The 18,775-nt window shown below is 51.1% G+C and overlaps 1 protein-coding gene and 1 pseudogene across 3 annotated transcripts; one reads left to right on the top strand and one right to left on the bottom strand.

Annotated features, from left to right (window-relative positions):
- Window positions 1-1,534: 1,534 nt before the first annotated feature.
- Window positions 1,535-8,956, top strand: BATF2 (basic leucine zipper ATF-like transcription factor 2). 3 transcript variants are annotated; one of them, XM_015068021.3, is made up of 4 exons: window positions 1,535-1,658; window positions 2,342-2,610; window positions 3,947-4,048; window positions 7,318-8,956. In XM_015068021.3, exons 2-4 carry the CDS (start codon window positions 2,572-2,574, stop codon window positions 7,999-8,001), a joined length of 825 nt encoding a protein of 274 aa, XP_014923507.2. In that variant the 5' UTR covers window positions 1,535-1,658; window positions 2,342-2,571; the 3' UTR covers window positions 8,002-8,956. The 3 variants fall into 3 exon arrangements, with proteins under 3 accessions (XP_014923507.2, XP_026901724.1, XP_026901727.1); XM_027045923.2 differs by having other exon boundaries at window positions 1,537-1,658; window positions 7,315-8,956; XM_027045926.2 differs by lacking the exon at window positions 1,535-1,658 and having other exon boundaries at window positions 2,332-2,610; window positions 7,315-8,956.
- Window positions 8,957-14,468: 5,512 nt separating this feature from the next.
- Window positions 14,469-16,678, bottom strand: LOC106971154 (nucleoside diphosphate kinase A-like; annotated as a pseudogene).
- Window positions 16,679-18,775: the final 2,097 nt, after the last annotated feature.

Below are 18,775 nucleotides of genomic sequence, written 5' to 3' on the forward strand. Positions count from 1 at the left end.
GTCCTCTGCCCCCTGCCTCTGGGCCACCTGGCCTCTCGGGGCATTGGTTTCCTCATCTTCTAAGTGAGAGGCTGGACTGCATGGCCCTGAAGCCTGCCCTGCCAACCTGGGAAGGCAACCACCTCTTTGGAGAAGCCACACACACGGCCATTCAGGGTTAAACATTACCCACCCTGTGTCCCTCATCCCTGCCACTCCTCAGGGAGAGCAAGCCATAAACGCTGCCTCCTTCAGACTTCCTCCAGGGCTGTGGCCTCCTGGGAGGGGCCGCAGGCACACTTGCTGACTGCCTCTCTTCCACCCAAAGCCAGGGTCTGGAGCGGGAAAGACTGGCGGTCCCGGTCTGGGGCTGGGGGCTGAGGTGGGGAGCAGTTGGGCCCTAGCTACTGCCCTCCGGCCCCACAGATGTGTTTTTCCTTGGTTACACCATGCGTGTGGCTTCCCCAGATCCTTCCCTGTGGAACTCCTGGACTGGCTTAATGAGCCCCTTAGGTGCCCGCCGCAGGCAAGGTGACCTGGCCCTCTTGGTTTTTCAGAAACAAAAACAATGAAGAGCAATGGAGGCAGCCTCACTGCATGGGGTGCCCCATTTCAGCCTCTGTCCCCAGACCCCTTACAAGCAGGGAGGGCCGGGCCCAGCCGTCATGCCCAATCCCACCCACCTGGGCATTTGAAATCATGAGCCTTCATTAATCCCGTGTTCCCGCAAATCTCAATGCAAAGAGCTTTCTCCTCGGCTCCTTCTTCTCCATCCTCAAAACGGCTTTGTAAAATAGATACGATTTCTCTGTCATCTGTCGCGTACATAGGACAGCACTGAGGCTCCAGCCTTCAGACCTTGTAAGTGCAGGGTGTGAGGGTCAAGTCTAACTCTAAAGCCCAGATTGGTTTCATGCCCAGTTTTAGGCAGAGCAGGGGAGGGGAGATGGTCACTCTCCAGGCCCTGCTCATGACAGACATCACTAATCGATCACGGCATGGTCGATACAGCGAATCATTTGCAGTGTTCTTTTCTGAAAAGCTCAGAGGCAGCTGTGAAGTTCCCAACACAGCACTCCAGGACACCATTACCTATCAGAAGATCACGTCTACACTATTTGCCATTCCTGTGGTCCCACACCATCAGCCTGGAGCCCTCAGGACTCAGGCACAATCCCCAGAGGCTCTAGTCACCACAGCAAGGGACCCTCTGTGCTCCACATCAGTTGCTATGCTGCTCTCGGGAGGGGCTTCCCGGCTCCTCTGGGTTCCCCCAGACAGATGTCCCTTCCAAGCTTGTCCCTCCAACCATCCAGGTTTGCCTGAGGCTCCAGGGCTAGCTAGGTCTTTAATAGAAGTTTTTATTATGAAACTTTTCAGGTATATGTGTGGAGAACAATATCATCACAGAGTTTAAGCAACAAAACACCACAGACACAACTGAAATCCCCGTGTGCCCCCCGTCAGCGCACCGCCCCCCAGGCCACCGCTCTCTGAATTTTGTGTTTCTCGTTCACAGGCACATTTCAGGACTTTTATTGCGTGTTTGCATACCCCTATCAGCAAACCCCACAGAAGTGATGTGGTTCAGACTTTCTTGCAGCTGTGGCCTTCAGGCAATTGGATGTTACAGACTTTCAGGCGCGATGATAAGTGCAGCCTCCATCGTCCACCAGGTCGTAAGTGCAAATATTTGTTAAACTGTTACTCCGCGCCGGGCGTGGTCGCAGGCGCCTTGCCTTCCTGAACTCGTTTGCTGCTCACGACAGAATTATTTTGATCCCCGCTTTATAGATTTGGGGAGGGGGGGGAAGGCACAGAATGATGAAATTATGTACCCAAGTCACATAGCTTGGAAGCTGTTCCCCTAACTGCTAGACATCCCTCCCTCTACTGCTGCGTGGTCTGTTGAATGAAAACACAGTAATTTATCCATCTGTGCTCCTATTTAAAGGCCATCGCTTATTTTTGCACACTCGCCTCAACATTGGTGTCAGAGGGTTCGGGGGTGGTTGTATTACCTCGCTTAGTGCCTACATGAAGCCTGTGAGCGGGTATTTGTATCATCCCCCCGCTGCCCCGTGCCCTTTTAGGGATGAAGAAACTAAGGCTCAGAGAGGGTGAATCGATTTCTCAAAGCTGCACAGCTCCAGGGTGCCAGAGGTGGGCCGTGAACCTGGACTCATGCCATTCCAGAGCCCAGAGGCTCTCCCCATGTCCCGGATGAGCCCTACGTCCCCTACTGGCTTCTCCTCTTGGTTCCGTGCCTGGCAGCCTGCCCTCCCTCCCCCAGGACACCCTCCCCGTAACCGGCTTTTGGTCTCCCCCCTCCTCTGGCCACCCTCTGTCATTCTCTTTCCAGAGAAGGGGCCCAACCGGAAGGCCAGTTCATGTTAGGAAATTCCAGCCACGTGAGCCAACCGGAGCCAGGGATTCTGAGCAGCCCGTGGCTTTAGAAGAAACTGAAACTTGTCTTGCCGGGGGCGGAGTGGTCACCGGGGATTTAAAGAGCTGCCACTTCCTAGGGCCCCCAGAGGGCACCAGGAGGTCACAGTAGCAGAGGGACACCTCTGCCCGCCCCTTGCCTAAGCCATGCACCTCTGCGAGGGCAATGCGCTGCTGACGAGGACGGTGAGTATGGGGAACCAGGGACAGGGGATGGGGAATATGCCCGAGGGTCCCCAGTTCCCGGGCAGGGAGGGATGTGGTCAGGGCTGTGTGACCAAGGGATCCATACACCTCCTCCTGGGGGGCTTCAGGTCCCCCAGGTGATTGAAATGAGGGCTTTGGGGCTCTGCTATTTCAGAGCCAGCCTCCAGTTTAGAGCGTGGCCTCTGAGCAACCTGTCCCCTAACCCACTCTCCCTTCATTGCCTTGATGCGAACATTCTTTTCCCTCCCCAAATTCTCAGACTTGGCTCACCTTGGAGGCCCTGCCCCTCCCCCAGGACCCAAGTACCGAAATCCTACCCCTTTCTGTCCACTGCTGGTCTCTCCCCCAGGCTCCAGTCTCTTGGCACCCCCAGCACCTGGAGTGGGCCTGTCGTGACCTTGAACCGAGCAGCACAGAGTCCTCAGCAGGGAGGCCAGGGTCCTGCCTGAGCTCCCTACACTCAGAACATATGTCCAGAGTGACCTAGGGGAGGGGGACTAGAGCTGTGGGGTCTCCAACATTCCCTCTCACCTGACCTTCCAAAGCTCTGGGCATTTGGGTTAAAATATTTTGTCTACATTTTCTCGACGCCCTAATGTGGGGACCAGGGCAGGGGGAGGGGTCCCGCTGTGAACCTTTTGAGTCCACTCACGCGTCCCTGCCGGGTTGCTGCCACACTGGAATGTGAGCCACTTGGGGGCAGGGGTTTTTGCCTGGTTCGTCTGCGGCTCTGTTCCCCTAGCTCAGTGGCTGGCGCGCAGTAGGTGCTCGATAAATATTTGTCGAGTGACTGAACATCAGCTTCGGGTCTGAGCTGGGCAGGGGCTCACAGAGCCCAATCGGACCCTGGCCCTGCCCTTGCAGGTGAAGCCCACACCTGTTTTATGGCCTGTGAGGAAGGCAGTGGTGGCTCCGTTGTACAGCTGAGGCGGTTGGGCTCAGAGAAGGGAGTGATTTGCCCAGAGCCAGATGGCTGGTAAGGAGAGTGTGGGTGTGAAGTCAGTTCTTTCCGGGTTCGAATTGAAGCTCTGGGCTTCTCTGTTTGTCCTCCCCCATCGCAGGCCGTAAGCAGGACGTGTGGGTGAGGCCGGCGTTCCAACATGGTGGGCCGTGCAAGGAGGGATGCTGTGCGTGTGTTTGTGTGTGTGTGTGTGTGTGCGTGTGTGCACGCGCGTGCGCGTGTGCGCCCCCAGGGAGACAGAGGAAGGAGCCCCCTGGGGAATTGAACTGGGGAAGGTGTGGCTTTACAGATGGCCTGGACAGAGGGTGCAAGCCCCTGCTGGGACCCCTGACCCCTCCGCCTCACACCCTGCAGGATCCCGAGGAGCATCAGAGGCTGAAGAAGAAACAGAAGAACCGCGCGGCCGCCCAGCGCAGCCGGCAGAAGCACACGGACAAAGCGGATGCCCTGCACCAGGTGGGGTTGCCTTCCTTTCCCCATCCTGACTCCACTCATCTGGCCCGGCCACCTCGTCTCCATCCGCCTATGAGCAGCTCCCCTTATACGCTGCATGTTTCCAGGGCACGTGAGTTTGAGAGAGGTGCTGAGATACACGCGGGGACTCTGGGGACACAAAAGTGCATTTGCAGCCCAGCCCTGCCCTTAAGGCGCCCCGATCTAGAGAGAGGAGACAAGAGGTAGAAGCAAACAGAAGAACTCAGCACTCACACTATGAGAAACTCTGGTTCAGGGTTAAGGTGGGCAGGCTTTAGGGTCCCAGCTGCGGCACTCATAGCTACAAGGCACTTCCTTCACCTTCACTGTCCTCATCCAAAAAAATGGGGACAATAATCCCTGTCCCCTGGCAGGACCCCTGTGGAGATCAAAGGAGGCAAAGGAGCCTTGGAGGTGGGAGGGGGGCAGGAGAGGGTTCCACTGTACTTGCCTCTTGACCTTGGATGGTAACTTGACCTTGGATCGTGACCTGACCCTTAGAGCTTTTCTTGTTTCTCTGTGCAGAGAGCAAGGATACTACCAGTTCCATCCCAGGGAAAGGATTAAGACCTGGGCTCAGGACCTGGCCCTTGGGAAGGCCACATACCCCTTAGTCCTTATAGCGATGAGTGAAATTCACAGCCCTCCATGCCAAAGGCCCTAAGCTCTCTGCGACCCCCACCCCTACCCCTCCGCCCCCCTCTCCTAACATCCCACGCCCGGTTCTCCCTGTTCTTTCACTGGCCGAGCACATCCAACCTCAGGGGCTCTGTGTAGACCGTTCCCTCTGTTCTCAGAGAACAGCCCAGCTAGACCTTCCCTTCTTTCCAGTTGTTTGGTTTATTTCTTATTTATTTTAATTTAAAAACATTTTTTTTAAGTTTTATTTATTTATTTTTGAGAGAGAGACAGAGAGAGTGAGTGGCGGAGGGGCAGAGAGAGGGAGAGAGAGAGAATCCCAAGCAGGCTCTGTGCTGTCAGCACGGAGCCCGACGCGGGGCTCGAACTCACACGCTGTGAGATCGTGACCTGAGCCGAAACCAAGAGTCGGACTCTTAACAGACTGAGCCACCCAGCCGCCCCTCAGTTGTTTGGTTTAAATGCTACCTCCTCAGAAGGACTTTTCTAAGCCATCTGATCTAAAGAGACGTCTACTTGTGACTCCGCTTTATTTTTCTTGTTAGCCCCGAACTTCAGTTACATAGTCAGATATTTATTGCTTGTCTCCCTCACCAGACTGTAGGCGCCACGAAGGCAGGGAACGATTCTGTTCCTTGCCATTTGCCCATCACCCGGAACAGTGCCTGACAAACAGAGGGAACTCAGTAATGCCCTGTGAAGCAAATGACAGAGTCAGAATAGAGCGCTCTAGGAACACACGGGGGGGTAACACACGGGTAGCAGCAGTAGGATGATACCAGAGATGAAGTCTGAGCTGGTCTTGAAGGATGAATCGTTTTCCAAATGGATGGAGGTAAGAAAAGGCATTGCAGGCAAATGAAGGAGCCCGGGCTTGGGTGTGAGGGAGCAGCACCCTGTAGATTGTCCCGAGTGAGGACTGATGTCCAGTAGGGTGTCCGTCTGGCCGGGATAGGGAGCTTCATGCATTCATGTATTCATTCCTCCCAGAAATGCCTATCGAGTGTCTCCTGGGTGACAGGTGTAAGTCTTAAGCATTGGAGATACAGCTGTGAACACAGCAGACGGAAGCCCACCCCACACTCTCCAGGGCTCGTATTCTCATGGGGGAGCCAGCCGGACAAATAAATTGTCCGTGAGGCATCTGCGATGTCAGCTGGTGATAAGCGCTATGGGGAAAAATACAGGGGGGGGGGGTGGAGCGGGGGGAGATGGCAACCTAACTAGGGAAGCCTTCCCTGAGGAAGTAACATGTGAGTAGCCTGGAGGTGGCCAATGAACGAACGAAGGAACCGATGAGTGACTCAATTTCTGGAGTTGAATGGAAGCCTTTGGAGAATTTTTTTTTTTAAGATTTTTAATATTTATTTTTGGGAGACAGAGATGTGGCACGAGTGGGGGAGGGGCAGAGAGAGAGGGAGACACAGAATCGGAAGCACGCTCCGGGCTCCGAGCTGTCAGCACAGAGCCCGACGCGGGGCTCGAACTCAGGAGCTGTGAGATCATGACCTGAGCCGAGGTCGGACGCTCAGCCGACGGAGCCGCCCAGGCGCCCCATAAGCCTCTGGAGAATTTAAGCGAGAGGTGACCTGATCACATGTTTTCAAAACGTTATTCCACGGGCAGAGACCAGCCTGGAAGCAGGGCCTTTGATTCCGTTAGAATTTTGAGTTCATGCCCGAAGCGACATTTTTATGTAAAACATCCTTGCCTCCTCTTTTAAAAATTGTCCACGAAAGAGATGAGGTTGGGGAGGGGACCAGAGGAAGTCACTCAGCCTTGGGAGCCGTGGAAAGAAAGTTCTTTTGTTGCTGTCGCTGTAAATGGTTGTTTAGAACTGCGTGCTATCAAGGGGGGGGTCTCAGGACCCAGCGTCCAGCAGAACAGACCCTAACAGATGCTGACTCAGGGGTGCTGGATAGAACATAGTCGCCCTGTGAACCACTACCCTGGGCTCCTCCCACAGTGCCTCAGTGGGTGAGTCCTGGGCCCTGGGGAGGTCTGGCAGTGACACGAAGCAGCCCAGAGGTGCGTACGACAGAATGACCTCTCGGTTGTCATGAGAAGGCCACATCGGGATCGGCCCGGGAGAGGAGGTTGCTGGAAGGGTGCCAGCGAGAGGAGACAGGAAGTGTGGCAGAAAGCAGAGTCCGTTGGAGGGACAGGAAGTGAAGGGGAGCGGGAGGTGTGAGCCAGGCCCGCCGTGCACAGGGAGGTGTGGGAGCCTTTAACGTCCGGTTGATGATGCAATTGCCGGATGGCTCCTCTGGGCCGAGAGAACAGAGTGGTTTGAGGGGCGCCCCAGTCGGTACAGCTCCCAGGTGAGTGGAGGTGACAGGCTGGTGGAGCAGGGCTGGCTCAGGGAACTGGTGGCGGGGATGGGGAGCAGCCCAATCTACCCCCGGAGGAGTAGAAGGGGCAACACGTGGCGGGCGGTGGCGAAGAGCTGGCCAGAGAGGAGGAGCCAAGGGGCCCTTAGCTTAGACATTCAGATGGTAGTAGTATCTTCCCTCCTAAGTTAAGGAGCCTGGGGGCAGGGTACGGGGCTCGTGCTGGGACCCTAATGCCGGCTGACACCCCCTTCCCCACCCTTCTGCTTCTGCCCCCAGCAGCACGAGACGCTGGAGAAACACAACCGCTTGCTGCGGAAGGAGATCCAGACTCTGCAAGCTGAGCTGGGGTGGTGGAGCCGGACCCTGCATACGCACGAGCGCCTGTGCCTGATGGACTGTGCCAACCGCTTGGCTCCGCTGCCCCCTGGCTGCTGGGGCCAGACTGAGCAGCCCCCGGACCCCATGCCCTGTGGACAATATGGCTTCCAGGAAGAGCCGGGCCTGTTCCAGACCCCCGTCTCTTCTCCCTCGGCCCACCAGCTCTCTTCACATCTGCGGCCTCATAGTTCCCCTGGCCTCCTCCTGTCCCCTCTGCCTTCTCTGTCCCTTGGCTCCACCGCGGCCCCTGCACCCCCTCCCCAGCTGTCCCCCAGCCCTGTCCAGTCAGCCTCGCCCACTGGCTCCAGCCTGCTAAGGCCTTCCTCCAGGCTCGACGCCCTCCTGCCCAACCCCCCAGCCCAACCTGCCCCTCTACAGCCCCTTGGGGTGGAGCACCCCACCAGGGGGAAGCTGGGGTCCCCACCTGACAGCGCCCCACCTGCTCTGGGGCTGGCCGGCCTGCAGGGTAGGGAGCACAAGCCTGTGTCAGCAGAAGCAGCAGACCGGCAAGGGCTGGGTGTGGATCCCAGTCCCCACCCACTCCTGGCCTTCCCCCTGCTCTCCTCTGCTCAAGTTCACTTCTAAACCACCCCCTGGAGCTGAGCCAGCCCCTTCCTGGGGCTGAAGGAGCAGCCATAGCACACAGGGACCTCCTCCACCACCCCTGGAGGTTGCCTTTCTTGGCTGACCCGCTGGCCCAGCATTTCACCAAGAAAAGAGAGTCATTTCTGCTGCCCGCCACTCTGCCAGGCCCTGTCACTGCTGTTATGTCGAGTCTGTGGTCATTGCGCAAAATCCGGATCGTCGCTCCCCTTTTTTAGATCAGGAGATAGAGGCCAGAGAAGCCGTGTGATGTGCCCAAGGTCACGTGGCCTTTTTTGGGATCTGAAACCCCACCATCTGCTCCTCCTTCTCTTGGTGGGATCCTGGCCTGGGCACCCTAGGAACTGACGTCCTAGAAAGCGGGGGCTGGCGTGAAGAGGTTGAAGTGCCGGGAGCAAGGAGGAGACCTTTCTTCTGGTCTGCGCCTCCCAGGGCCACAGATCCCTGCAGTCCTTGAAACCTCGCCCTACTGGGGCTGGTCCAGAGTCCAGGCCTAGATGGGGAGAGGCCAGCCAAGCAGGAGCCCGGAAGTGGACTCTTGCTTCCCTAGCCGTGCTTTCAGTGCCAAGGAACCGCACTTGTGAGTTGGAGTTGGGGAGAAGCCTAAAACAGTCTCCCCGGGGATGTCTGCCGGAGGGGCACCTATAGACATGCCAAGACCTCTAGGAGAGTCTCCAGGGTCAGCTCTCCAGGCTCTTCCCAAACAGCTCCCTGCCTTTCCCAGGCAGGAGCTCAGCTGTAGTATCGGCTGGGATTGGGGGTGGGGGTCCTCACTCAGACTCAGTCCAAGCTCCGTAAGGGGCCTGAGCCGAGAAACCCCAATCCTCCACCTGGATTTTCATACAGACACTATGCAAGTATTTGACACGCTCCACGATGCTGAGCACGTCTTGGCGTATGTGTTGTGGTAAATACATTAAAGTGTTTTCCAATTCTTTTTTGCTTTGGCTAGTTTTTTTAAAGCTCTGATTGTACTCTACATGATTGAAACTGAAGGGCCTTTGAAAGAGGAGGGAATAGTCTAGGGGCTTAGAGGTGGGCAATCCCTCATGGGCCTCCCAATCTAACCCCTTCCCCATATTGCGGATGAGGAAGCTGAGGCCCAGAGATGGGATGTACTTGTCCGGGGCCACGCAGCTAGACCAAGGGTGATGGTTTCAGGATTGTGGGTGGTGCCGGGGGTGGGGGTCTGAACCACAGGTTCATGGAGAGCAGACTGGTGGGAGGAAAGCCAAGATACTTTTCACTGAAGGTCAGCGGGAGTCTGGGACAAGAGTTGATATCATGCGCCATGGACTGAGACTTAATGAGGGGCAGGCCCTGTGTGGGAGGACACTGTGGTCTGGCTTGTGTCCGTATGACCTAAAATTTGTCAGGTACTGTGCTGTGTTTCACCTGGGTTAACCCCCGGGTTGTGCCTCTAATAACTCTGTGAGGTAGGTACGGTTGTTATTCCCACTGTTCAGAAAGGGAAACTGAGGCCTGGGGGCGTTAAGTAACAAGCAAAGGACACATAGCCAGGAAGTGTTGTAGGCTTGATGCAGCATGAGAAACACTTAAACATAGGTGATCCTGCCTTCTCCCTACCCCATACCCCCTACCCCCTCTCCCCACAAGCCCTGCTTGAAGGGGCCAGCATGCGCCGATAGACGTGAACCGAAGACTTAAAACCCCACCTTGAGCTCAAAACATGAGAGAGGGAAGTGACTAAATTAATGTTGGCGCACTCATCAAATGGGCTGCTGGAGAGGCGCGAGGAATAAATAATGCTTCGAAGTACAGTTAATGAGATGAGAAAATGCTCCTAACACATTAAGCTGGGGGAAAAAAAAAAAAAGAATGTGTAACTGTCACTATAGTTTGATATTCTGTTTCTTTAAAAATATAAAAAGGAGTGGGAGGAGATGTTGTAGATTCTCCCCAGAAGGGATATGAGCTAATATCTGTGAATCCTCGAATTTGTCAACATAGCTACGGTTATAGCCTGAGCCTTCCACGTGGTTGAGTAGAGCCTAGAAATTTATATCTGGGTGTATCTATCGCTGTACGACAAATGACTCCAAAACTTAGCGGCTTCACGATGAGTGTTTATCATTTCACAGATTCTGTGGGCACAGCGTAGCTGGGGGCCTGGGGCTCAGGGCCTCCCACAGGCCCCAATCAAAGCGTTAGCTGAGGCTGCAACATGGGAAGGTTCAGCTGGGGGTGGAGGAGATCAGGTTCGAAGCTCATTCCTGTGGCTTGTCTGCCGGCCTGGGAAGGTCCACTTCCAAGCTTGCTCACAAGGTTGTTGGCGGGCTTTAGTTCTCTGAGGGCTGCTGGACCTCAGGTTCTTGTAGGCTGTTGGCTAGAGATATCAGTTCCTCGCCACATGGGCCTCCCACAGGGCGGCTTGATATGGAAGCTGGCTTCCCTAGAAGCAAGGAAGCTAGGGAGTGAGGAAAGGTGAGCAGTACAGAAGCCACAGTCTTTTGTAACCTAATTTCGGAAATAACATCCTGACATTCTTACTGTATTGTATTTAGCAGAGGGAAGTCACTAGATCCAGGCCATACTTGAGGGGGAGGGGACGACATGTAGACATAAAAACCAGGAGGGGAGACCATTGAGGGAACATTCATCTTAGAGGCTGCCTACCATCCTTGGACCCCTTCTTTTTCCTTTCTTTTTTTTTTTAATTTTTAAATTTATTTTTGAGAGAGAGGGAGGGAAAGAGAGAGAGAGAGCAGGGGAGGGGCAGAGAGGGAAACATAGAATATGAAGCAGGCTGCAGGCTCCAGGCTCACAGCTGTCAGCACAGAGCCTGACGCGGGGCTCAAACTCTTGAACCACGACATCATGACCTGATGCCAAGTCAGATACTTAACCAACTGAGCCACCCAGGCACCCTTCTTTTTCCTTTCACTATCTGCATAGCAGGTGACTCTCTTTGGAAAGGTCATTTTCTAGAAAGAAACTATTTTGGCCCCTTAATCGTAGTGGCAAGACCCCCCCCCCACCCCAGTAAGGAGCAGAGAGGATCTGATGGGTTTGGGGTGCAGCAATGCCCCTGGTTAGACTCATAGCCCTGAATTAGCCTTGCAGCGAGCACAATGCAGACACTCCCTCCTCACAATGACCTTTGGAGTGATGCGTGGACAGTCAGTGCTGAAATAGCAAGCATGTGCAGGGCAGGAGTCTTCTATGCTTTGAAAAGGGATCGCTCACTGGAGGACTAAAGTTTAAACTCAGTTTACAGTCTTTTAGCTTTTTTTTTTTCTTTTGAGTTTCACCTCTGCACTGGGTTGTACAGTACCTTTTGGCTCCCTAAAAGGTATGTCCACCCAGGAGCTATGCATGTGACCTTATCTGGAAAAAAGATCTTTGCAGATGTAATTAAGTGAAGGGTCTTAAGATGAGATCATCGTGGATCATCCAGGTTGGCCCTAAAAAAATAAGAGGAAGTCACCAATAATAGGGAGAGGAGATGCAGGGAAGAAGGCCATGTGAAGACAGAGTAGAGATTGGAGTTAGGAAGTCCCAAGCCAAGGAACACCTGGAGCCACCAGAAGCTGAAAGAGGCAAAGTAGGCTTCTCCTTGTGGCCTTCGGGAAGAACACGGAAACAGGAAGGCAGGGAGGATGTTGTTGCAGTTGTCCAGGTGAGCGATGGTGACAGTCGTGACCAGAGGGGTCGCGGGGAGGTGGTAAGGAGAGACCAGATTCAGGATGTGCTTTGTAGCTACAGCTGAGGGGGAGTGCTCATGGGTTGGGTATGGGAAAGGAAGGAAGGAAGGATGATGCTGTGGTCTGGAGCCTGAGTAATTAGTGGCTGGTAGTTCCTAAGAGCAAGAAAGATTGGAAGAGGAGCAGTTTGGAGTGAGTGTGAGTGGACAGACAGGGTTGGGAGCCCTGTCTTGGCAATGTTAAATTTGAAATGCAGATTTGTCACCCAACTAAGAAGAAAAGAGTTTGGAGATCAGAGGGATGGTCAAGACTGGCTATATAAATTTGGAATCCAGCAATGCAAAAATGGGTGAGTGGACAATGGTGACTGGACAAGGTGATCTCTGAGGGCCCTTGTGGCTACGATTATATGAGGACTTACTCTTCCTGTGCCCTCAGACTCCCTCAGCCTGGCGCTGCTTCCCTTCACCCTGGCATGCCCAGAAGCTTCCCCCATCTTTTCTCTTTAGATGCTTTTTCCTTTAGGAAGCCTCCTGTGATCTTCCAGGATACAAATGACCCCTTTTTCCTTAGACTTCTTGTCACACCCATGTGCCTTACCAATATTCATCATTTTCCTTCTAGAGTGACTGTGCATTCCTCTCTTTTTTTATTTCCCTCAGTGGCAGCAACCAGTCTTGCACATCATGAGTACCTCTAAATGGCCTGTGTGCCAGGAGGCAGTAAAACATGACGGATAGAGAGCTTGAGCTCCAATGCCAGACAGGATGGGATTTGCAGCCCAGCTCCACTACTTTCTGGCTCAACTTCTTCAAGCCTCAGTTTTCTCATCTGAAAATGGGAATTTAAAAACCTACTGCAGTCCACCTGATGTATGTGTGTGTATGTGTATACATACTCCTCTATACATGTGTATCTAATATCTTATATGTTATAGAAAAGCATATGTTCACCAAAAGATATGAACAAGAATGTTTATATCAGCAATATTCATAATGGCAGAAAACTGGAAACAACTCAAATACCCCATCAGCAGCAGAACGAATAAATTGCATAACGTCTTACACAAGGTAATGCTACATGACAACAGGAATGAACAAACTACAACTATCTAGAATATGAATAAACTTCCCAAGCATAATAGAAGCCAGACACAAAAGAGAAGACAATTTGTATGATCCATTTATGTAAAGTGCAAAAGTAGGAAAAAACTAATCTCATAATGTTCTGTTTCTAGATCTTTGTTTTGGTTACATAAATATATTCGCTGTATGAAAATTCATTGTGTTGTATGTTTATGATCTGTGCTCTTTTTCCTTATGTCTGGAAGACCACAATAAAAAGAGGCTGAATGTAAGGACATCACAGTCCCTGGGGCATAATAAGTGCTCAGTGTATATTAGTTATCGTGAAGGAACGAAAGAACCCATGTCTTGCCCTCAAGTGAAATACATTAACAATCAGAACCATGGACAGATCAGAGTCTGCTCTCAAGGAAAGCGGAAGGGAAAGAAATTGATCTCAGGTCTGATCCTGGGGACTGGAAGAAGGAGAGAATCTGAGACCTTTCCTCTTGGATCAGTGGTTCAGTGCCTTCTGGGGGGCAACCTTCAAGGCAGAAAGGAGACTATTCCTAGAGGACCACGGGTATCTGTGTGTGTGTGTATGTGTGTGTGTGTGTGTGTGTGTGTGTGTGTGTGTGTGCTCATGCAGAATTTCATTCCATTTTAAAAGGTCTGCAGCTCTTATTTTTCTAAGCCAGTGAATACTGAAATCTCCCCAGAGAGGTCATTCCTGGACTTAGCATAACCAATGGCTTGCTCAGGCTCTGCAGGCTTTGCTCACTCTTGGGCTTGGTTAGGGGAGATAGGGAAGAGAGCCCAGGCAGGATAAAAACAACCTATGACAGAAGATCTTCTCTCGGTTATGCCCAAACTCCAGGAAGAAAGGCATATCTTGTTACCAATTGAAGGAGCTGCTTTATTTGACAGTGAGTTCCCCATCACTAGGAGTATCCACACAGAGGCTGCACAGCTACCTGTCAGGATATTGCAGGGAAAACTCCTGCAAAGTGAAAAACTTACCCAGGTGACTTTCAAGGGCACTCCAAGTCTAAAATTCTATTATTTAATTCAACACAACATTCCCTTGAAGGCATGAACTGCTTCTCTATGCATTGCCCCTGCTTATCAGTACTTTTCCTTTTTCCTAAGAATTAAAATATTTCATACTCAGTAGGAAATTTGAAAAGCAGGTGAGCAGAATTACTTATACCATTGAATGAATACTACTCAGCAATTAAAAGGAATGAACTACAGATACACCTAACAACTTTGATGGGTCTCAAGGACATTATGCTGAGTGAGAAAAGCCAATCTCAAAAAGCCACACACTATATGATTCCAGTTATGTAACATTCCAAAATGCCAAAATTATAGAGATGGAGAACAGATTAATGGTTGCAAAGGCTTAGGGATGGTGGGAGAGGAGATGGGTGTGGCTATAAAGGGTTGCATCTTTGAGGTGATGAAACAATTCTGTACCTTGCATGTGGTGGTTATACGAATTTACATGTGTGAATAAATGATACAGAACTATACACACACTTTATAGCAAGGACATTTTTCTGGTTTTAATATTGTACTAAGTCATGTAAGATGTAACCATCGAGGACAGTGGATGAAGTGTATGGGACTTCTTTGTACCACCTTGACAGCTTCTTCCAAATCTATAATTATTTATAAAAATGAATAAAATTAAATGAATTTTAAAAATTTAGAGCACAGAAAACCCACTGTTAACATTTTAGCATATTTTTATGAATTATTTTCTTCACACAGTTGTGATCATATTGCATATAAATTTTGTATCCTGAAATTTTTTTCTTTTTTTTTTAATTTTTACCGTTTTTAAATTTATTTTTGAGAGAGAGAGAGAGAGATGGAGCATGAGCAGGGGAGGGGTAGAGAGAGAGAGAAACACAGAATCTGAAGCAGGCTCCAGGATCTGAGCTGTCCACACAGAGCCCAACAGGGGCTTCGGACTCATGAACCGCAAGATCATAACCTGAGCTGCTTATAACCTGGCCGCTTAACCAACTGAGCCACCCAGGTGCCCCCTGAAATGTTTGTTAATAGAGTATCATGGGCATTTCCTCTGTCCTGAACTTCTCCACAACACCATCGCCATACTAGTTATTCCCATCAGCTGGAAAATGGATAAAGAAACTGTAGTATGTTCATACAATACAATATTATTCAGCAACTAAAAGGAACAAACTGCACCAATATGGATAAATCTCAAAAACATTACATTGAACAGAAGAAGCTTTACACAAAATAGTATACGCTATATGCTTTCAATTATATAAAGTCCCAAAACAAGCAAACAATCTATGATGGAAAAAAATTAGGTTAGTTGTACCTCTGGGGTGGGGGTGGGGGATGAAGTGAGGGCAGGGATTGAGTCGGAAGGGGCATTGAGTAGGAAGGGATTGAGTAGGGCAGGGATTGAGTAGGGCAGGGATTGAGTAGGAAGGGGGAACTTTTTGGCATGTTGGTAACGTTCCATATCTTGATAGGGATTTGGGTTACACAGGTAAATGCATTTGGTAACATGTAGCAAATGTACGCTTAAGATTGACGCATTTCATTTTATGTAAATCTCCTCTCAAAAGTAAAAACTTGTAAATCAATACTGATCCCCATTTAATGAAGTGCATGCTGAAGTATTTACAGGAAGTATACTGATGTCTGCAACTTTTTTGAAATGCCTCAAAAAAAGAACGAATTGTTGGGGGGAAAGAAGGATGGGTGGGTGGGTGGAACGGGTATGTGATGAAGCAAATAGAGTTAAATTGAAATGACAGTCTAGAAGGTGGGTATACCACTTTTCTGTCTGTTTGTAGATTTTCATTATATACACATATATATTTTTTTAAATTTAGACAAAAATCACTTGGAATCTTTGGTACAATGCAGAATGTCCCCCATCCCGGTCCCCCCGGTGACTCCCTGGTCCGGGCCTGGGACCCAGTGTCTAGATCAGTTTCTGTGGAAGATTCTCGGCACACTTGAGCCTCTAAGGGCTCAGTCTCCCAGCTAGGTCCAAGCATGAACCCTTTCCAAGCATCCGTCTTCTAAAGAGGTTTCTCCAGAGTCTCTCCCATCTCTTTGCTGAGGTTCGCTTCTTCTGTCCTATGGCAGCCACCGCCCGCAGAAGTTAGCTCTCTTTACTGAATTCACAAAGGCCTCCAAGGTCTAAGCTGAGCCCAGAAGATTCTTTTTTCTGGGGGGAGAGGGGGTGATAAAACATAATAATACTCTATAGGGAGCATATCCAGCTCCAAGAGTTCCCCTCCAGATTATAAGGAAGTTCTCAAAAATAGCTAAATTTGCTAGAGCCTGGCCCACTGCTCAAGGGAGGGAGAGGGAGTGGAATGGGCAAAGCACTGAGGTTGGTTCTCTTGTCACTCATGGATCCGGTTCTAAGCCCAGCTCTTCTAATCTATCAGCTCTTCAGGCTGGAACCATAAGCTAATCTTCTTCTCTGCACTTTGCACGGAATCACTGCCAACTCGGCTGCAAAAGTCCCACGGATAGTCCCAGGTTTGGAGTCTGCAGGGTTGGTCTCCCTGAGCATCACTTGTCCTGTCTTCACCACATTCAACCCCTCCCAGACCATGGCAACCACAGGCCCTGATTGAATGTACTTCACCAGGCCGGCAAGGAATGGACCGTCCTTCAGGTCAATGTGGTGTTCCTTGAGAAGGTCTTCAGAAGCCTGAATTGATTTCATAGCAGTGAGGTGAATCCCTTTTGCTCAAAACACTTGGTGATCTCTCCCACGAGGCTGCACTGGACCCCATCAGGGCTTGATGGCAATGACAGCTGCTCAGGCTGCAACTCCCACAGCCCCTCTGGGGCTGCCGGCACCGGAGAAGCCCAGAAGGATTCTGAGGCCTCTTTGAGCAGCCCTAGCCCAACCCATTGCATCGCTGAGCTCTACAAGGCTCACACTTGGGTAGTCACAGGGTGTCACAGACTTGCTGTGAGCCAACACTCAAAGAAGGAGAGAAAAACAGCCAATCAAATGATAGTTTCCCTTAGGAACCACTCCTCCTCCCCTCCTCCTACCCCCAGGGTTGCCTCTCTGAGCCAGTTTTCCTGGTCTCCAGTCCCCTCGAGATGAGACCTGAAGAACATCCAACATCGCCTGACTCTGGTAATTGACCTGGGAAGCCGGAAGGGAGGTGGCAGGGGCTCAGGGGAGGCAGAGCCCCAGGTGCTGCAGGAAGTGCAGCTGTTAATTTAGTGGCTTCTTGCCACCCTGGGAGAGGGAGATGGGGGAACTGCAGAGGCCCAGGAAGCAGGGGTCTTAAAGGGGACAAGACCCCTTTCTGACCCTATCAGAAAGAGCCACGTTATATCCCAGGCTTCTTCATGGGTCATACTCGGGATTTGTCCTGTCCTCTGGGGCTCACTGGTGGAGCTACTCAATGGGAGGGAAGCCTGTTAAGGAACCCATGTGACCACGCTCCCTCTGAGAAGCCTTAGGGAGTCCCTGGGAGAAAAGGACCAGGAGAGGGCACTGTAATGCCCAGCTCCAGCTCCAAGGGGTGGGACAGAGTAAAGACTAAGGAAATCCCCTGAAGGGATCCACTGAAGCTTCAGGTGGTCAGACAAGAAACAGCAGCAACAGCTGCAAAGAGGGCCCCTTGACAATGCCCAGCCCAGGGCTTGTCTGTGAGAAGCACCTGAACTGTAACCACAGCCACATCAAAGGTTCCTTGAGTGTGGTCCTCAGCAGCAGCAGCATGATCACCTGGGAACTTCTTTTGCATGTCCAACATGCAAATTTTCAGTCCCCTTCTCCTTCCCAGACCTATGAATCAGAAACTTGGGGGCTAAGCCCAGCAATCCACAAACCCTCTAGGTGATTCTGACAAATACTTAAATTTGAGAACCACTAGTATAATCTGACAGATTCTGGAGCTGGGCTGCCCAGAAGACTTCTATTCACAAATTCATTCACATTCATTGAGTATTTGTGTATTTATTTATTTATTTATTTTTAATTTGTTAGCGTTTATTTATTTTTGAAGGAGCAAGAGACAGGGCACGAGCAGGGGAGGAGGGGCAGAGAGAGAGGGAGACACAGAATCGGAAGCAGGCTCCAGGCTCTGAGCTGTCAGCACAGAGTCCGACGCGGGCTCAAACTCACAAGCCGTGAGATCATGACCTGAGCCAAAGCCAGAGGCTTAACTGACTGAGCCACCCAGGTACCCCTCATGAAGTATTTATTAGCACCTTCTGTGTGTTGACCCTGTGGTAAGTGTCACGAGGAGCCCAAAGTGGGGTGAATCATAGTTCCCACCCTCCAGGCAGACTGATAGTAAGTACAAAAGATGGGTGAAGAGCCCCAGGAAGGAGCCAAAGTTTCTGGTTAGGATGATTAGAGAGGACTTCCCAAAGGAGGTGGCCTTTGAAATAGACCTTGAAGATTGAGTTAGAATCAACAGAGCAGAAAAGCAAGGAACTTCTAAAACCAAAATCTAACTTAAAAAAAATGTTTATATATTTTTGAGACAGAGAGACACAGGGTGTGAGTGGGGGAGGGGCAGAGAGAGAGGGAGACTCGGAATCTGAAGCAGGCTGCAGGTTCCACGCTGTCAGCACAGAGCTGGGCCAGGGGCTCAAAGTCACAAATCATGAGATCATGGCTTGAGCCCAAGTCAGACACTTACCCGACTGAGCCACCCAGGCACCCTCAAAATCTAACTGTTAAAAGCACCTTATGGGGACGTCTGGGTGGCTCAGTTGTAAGCGTTCAACTTTGGCTCAGGTCACGATCTCACTGTTCAGGGGTTCAAGCCCCACATCGGACTCTGTACTGACAGCTGGCAGCCTGGAGCCTGCTTCAGATTCTGTGTCTCCCTCTCTGTCTGCCCCTCCCCTGCTTGCATTCTGTCTCTTTCTCAAAAATGAAACATTAAAAAAAAAAGATCAATGAAAGGAAAGAAAAATATTCATTAAAAAATAGGTAAATAAAATAAAAGCACCTTATAGCTTTGGGGATAAATTCAAGTGCAT

The sequence above is a fragment of the Acinonyx jubatus genome, chromosome D1 (genome assembly GCF_027475565.1).
Source record: "Acinonyx jubatus isolate Ajub_Pintada_27869175 chromosome D1, VMU_Ajub_asm_v1.0, whole genome shotgun sequence".
In the NCBI taxonomy this organism is placed as follows: domain Eukaryota; kingdom Metazoa; phylum Chordata; class Mammalia; order Carnivora; family Felidae; genus Acinonyx; species Acinonyx jubatus.

Coding starts and splice junctions, on each gene's coding strand:
- BATF2 (XM_027045923.2), top strand. CDS start 2,572: ATGCACCTCTGCGAGGGCAATGCGCTGCTGACGAGGACG. Junction 2,611..3,946: donor ATGCGCTGCTGACGAGGACG/GTGAGTATGGGG, acceptor CACACCCTGCAG/GATCCCGAGGAGCATCAGAG. Junction 4,049..7,314: donor AAGCGGATGCCCTGCACCAG/GTGGGGTTGCCT, acceptor TTCTGCCCCCAG/CAGCACGAGACGCTGGAGAA.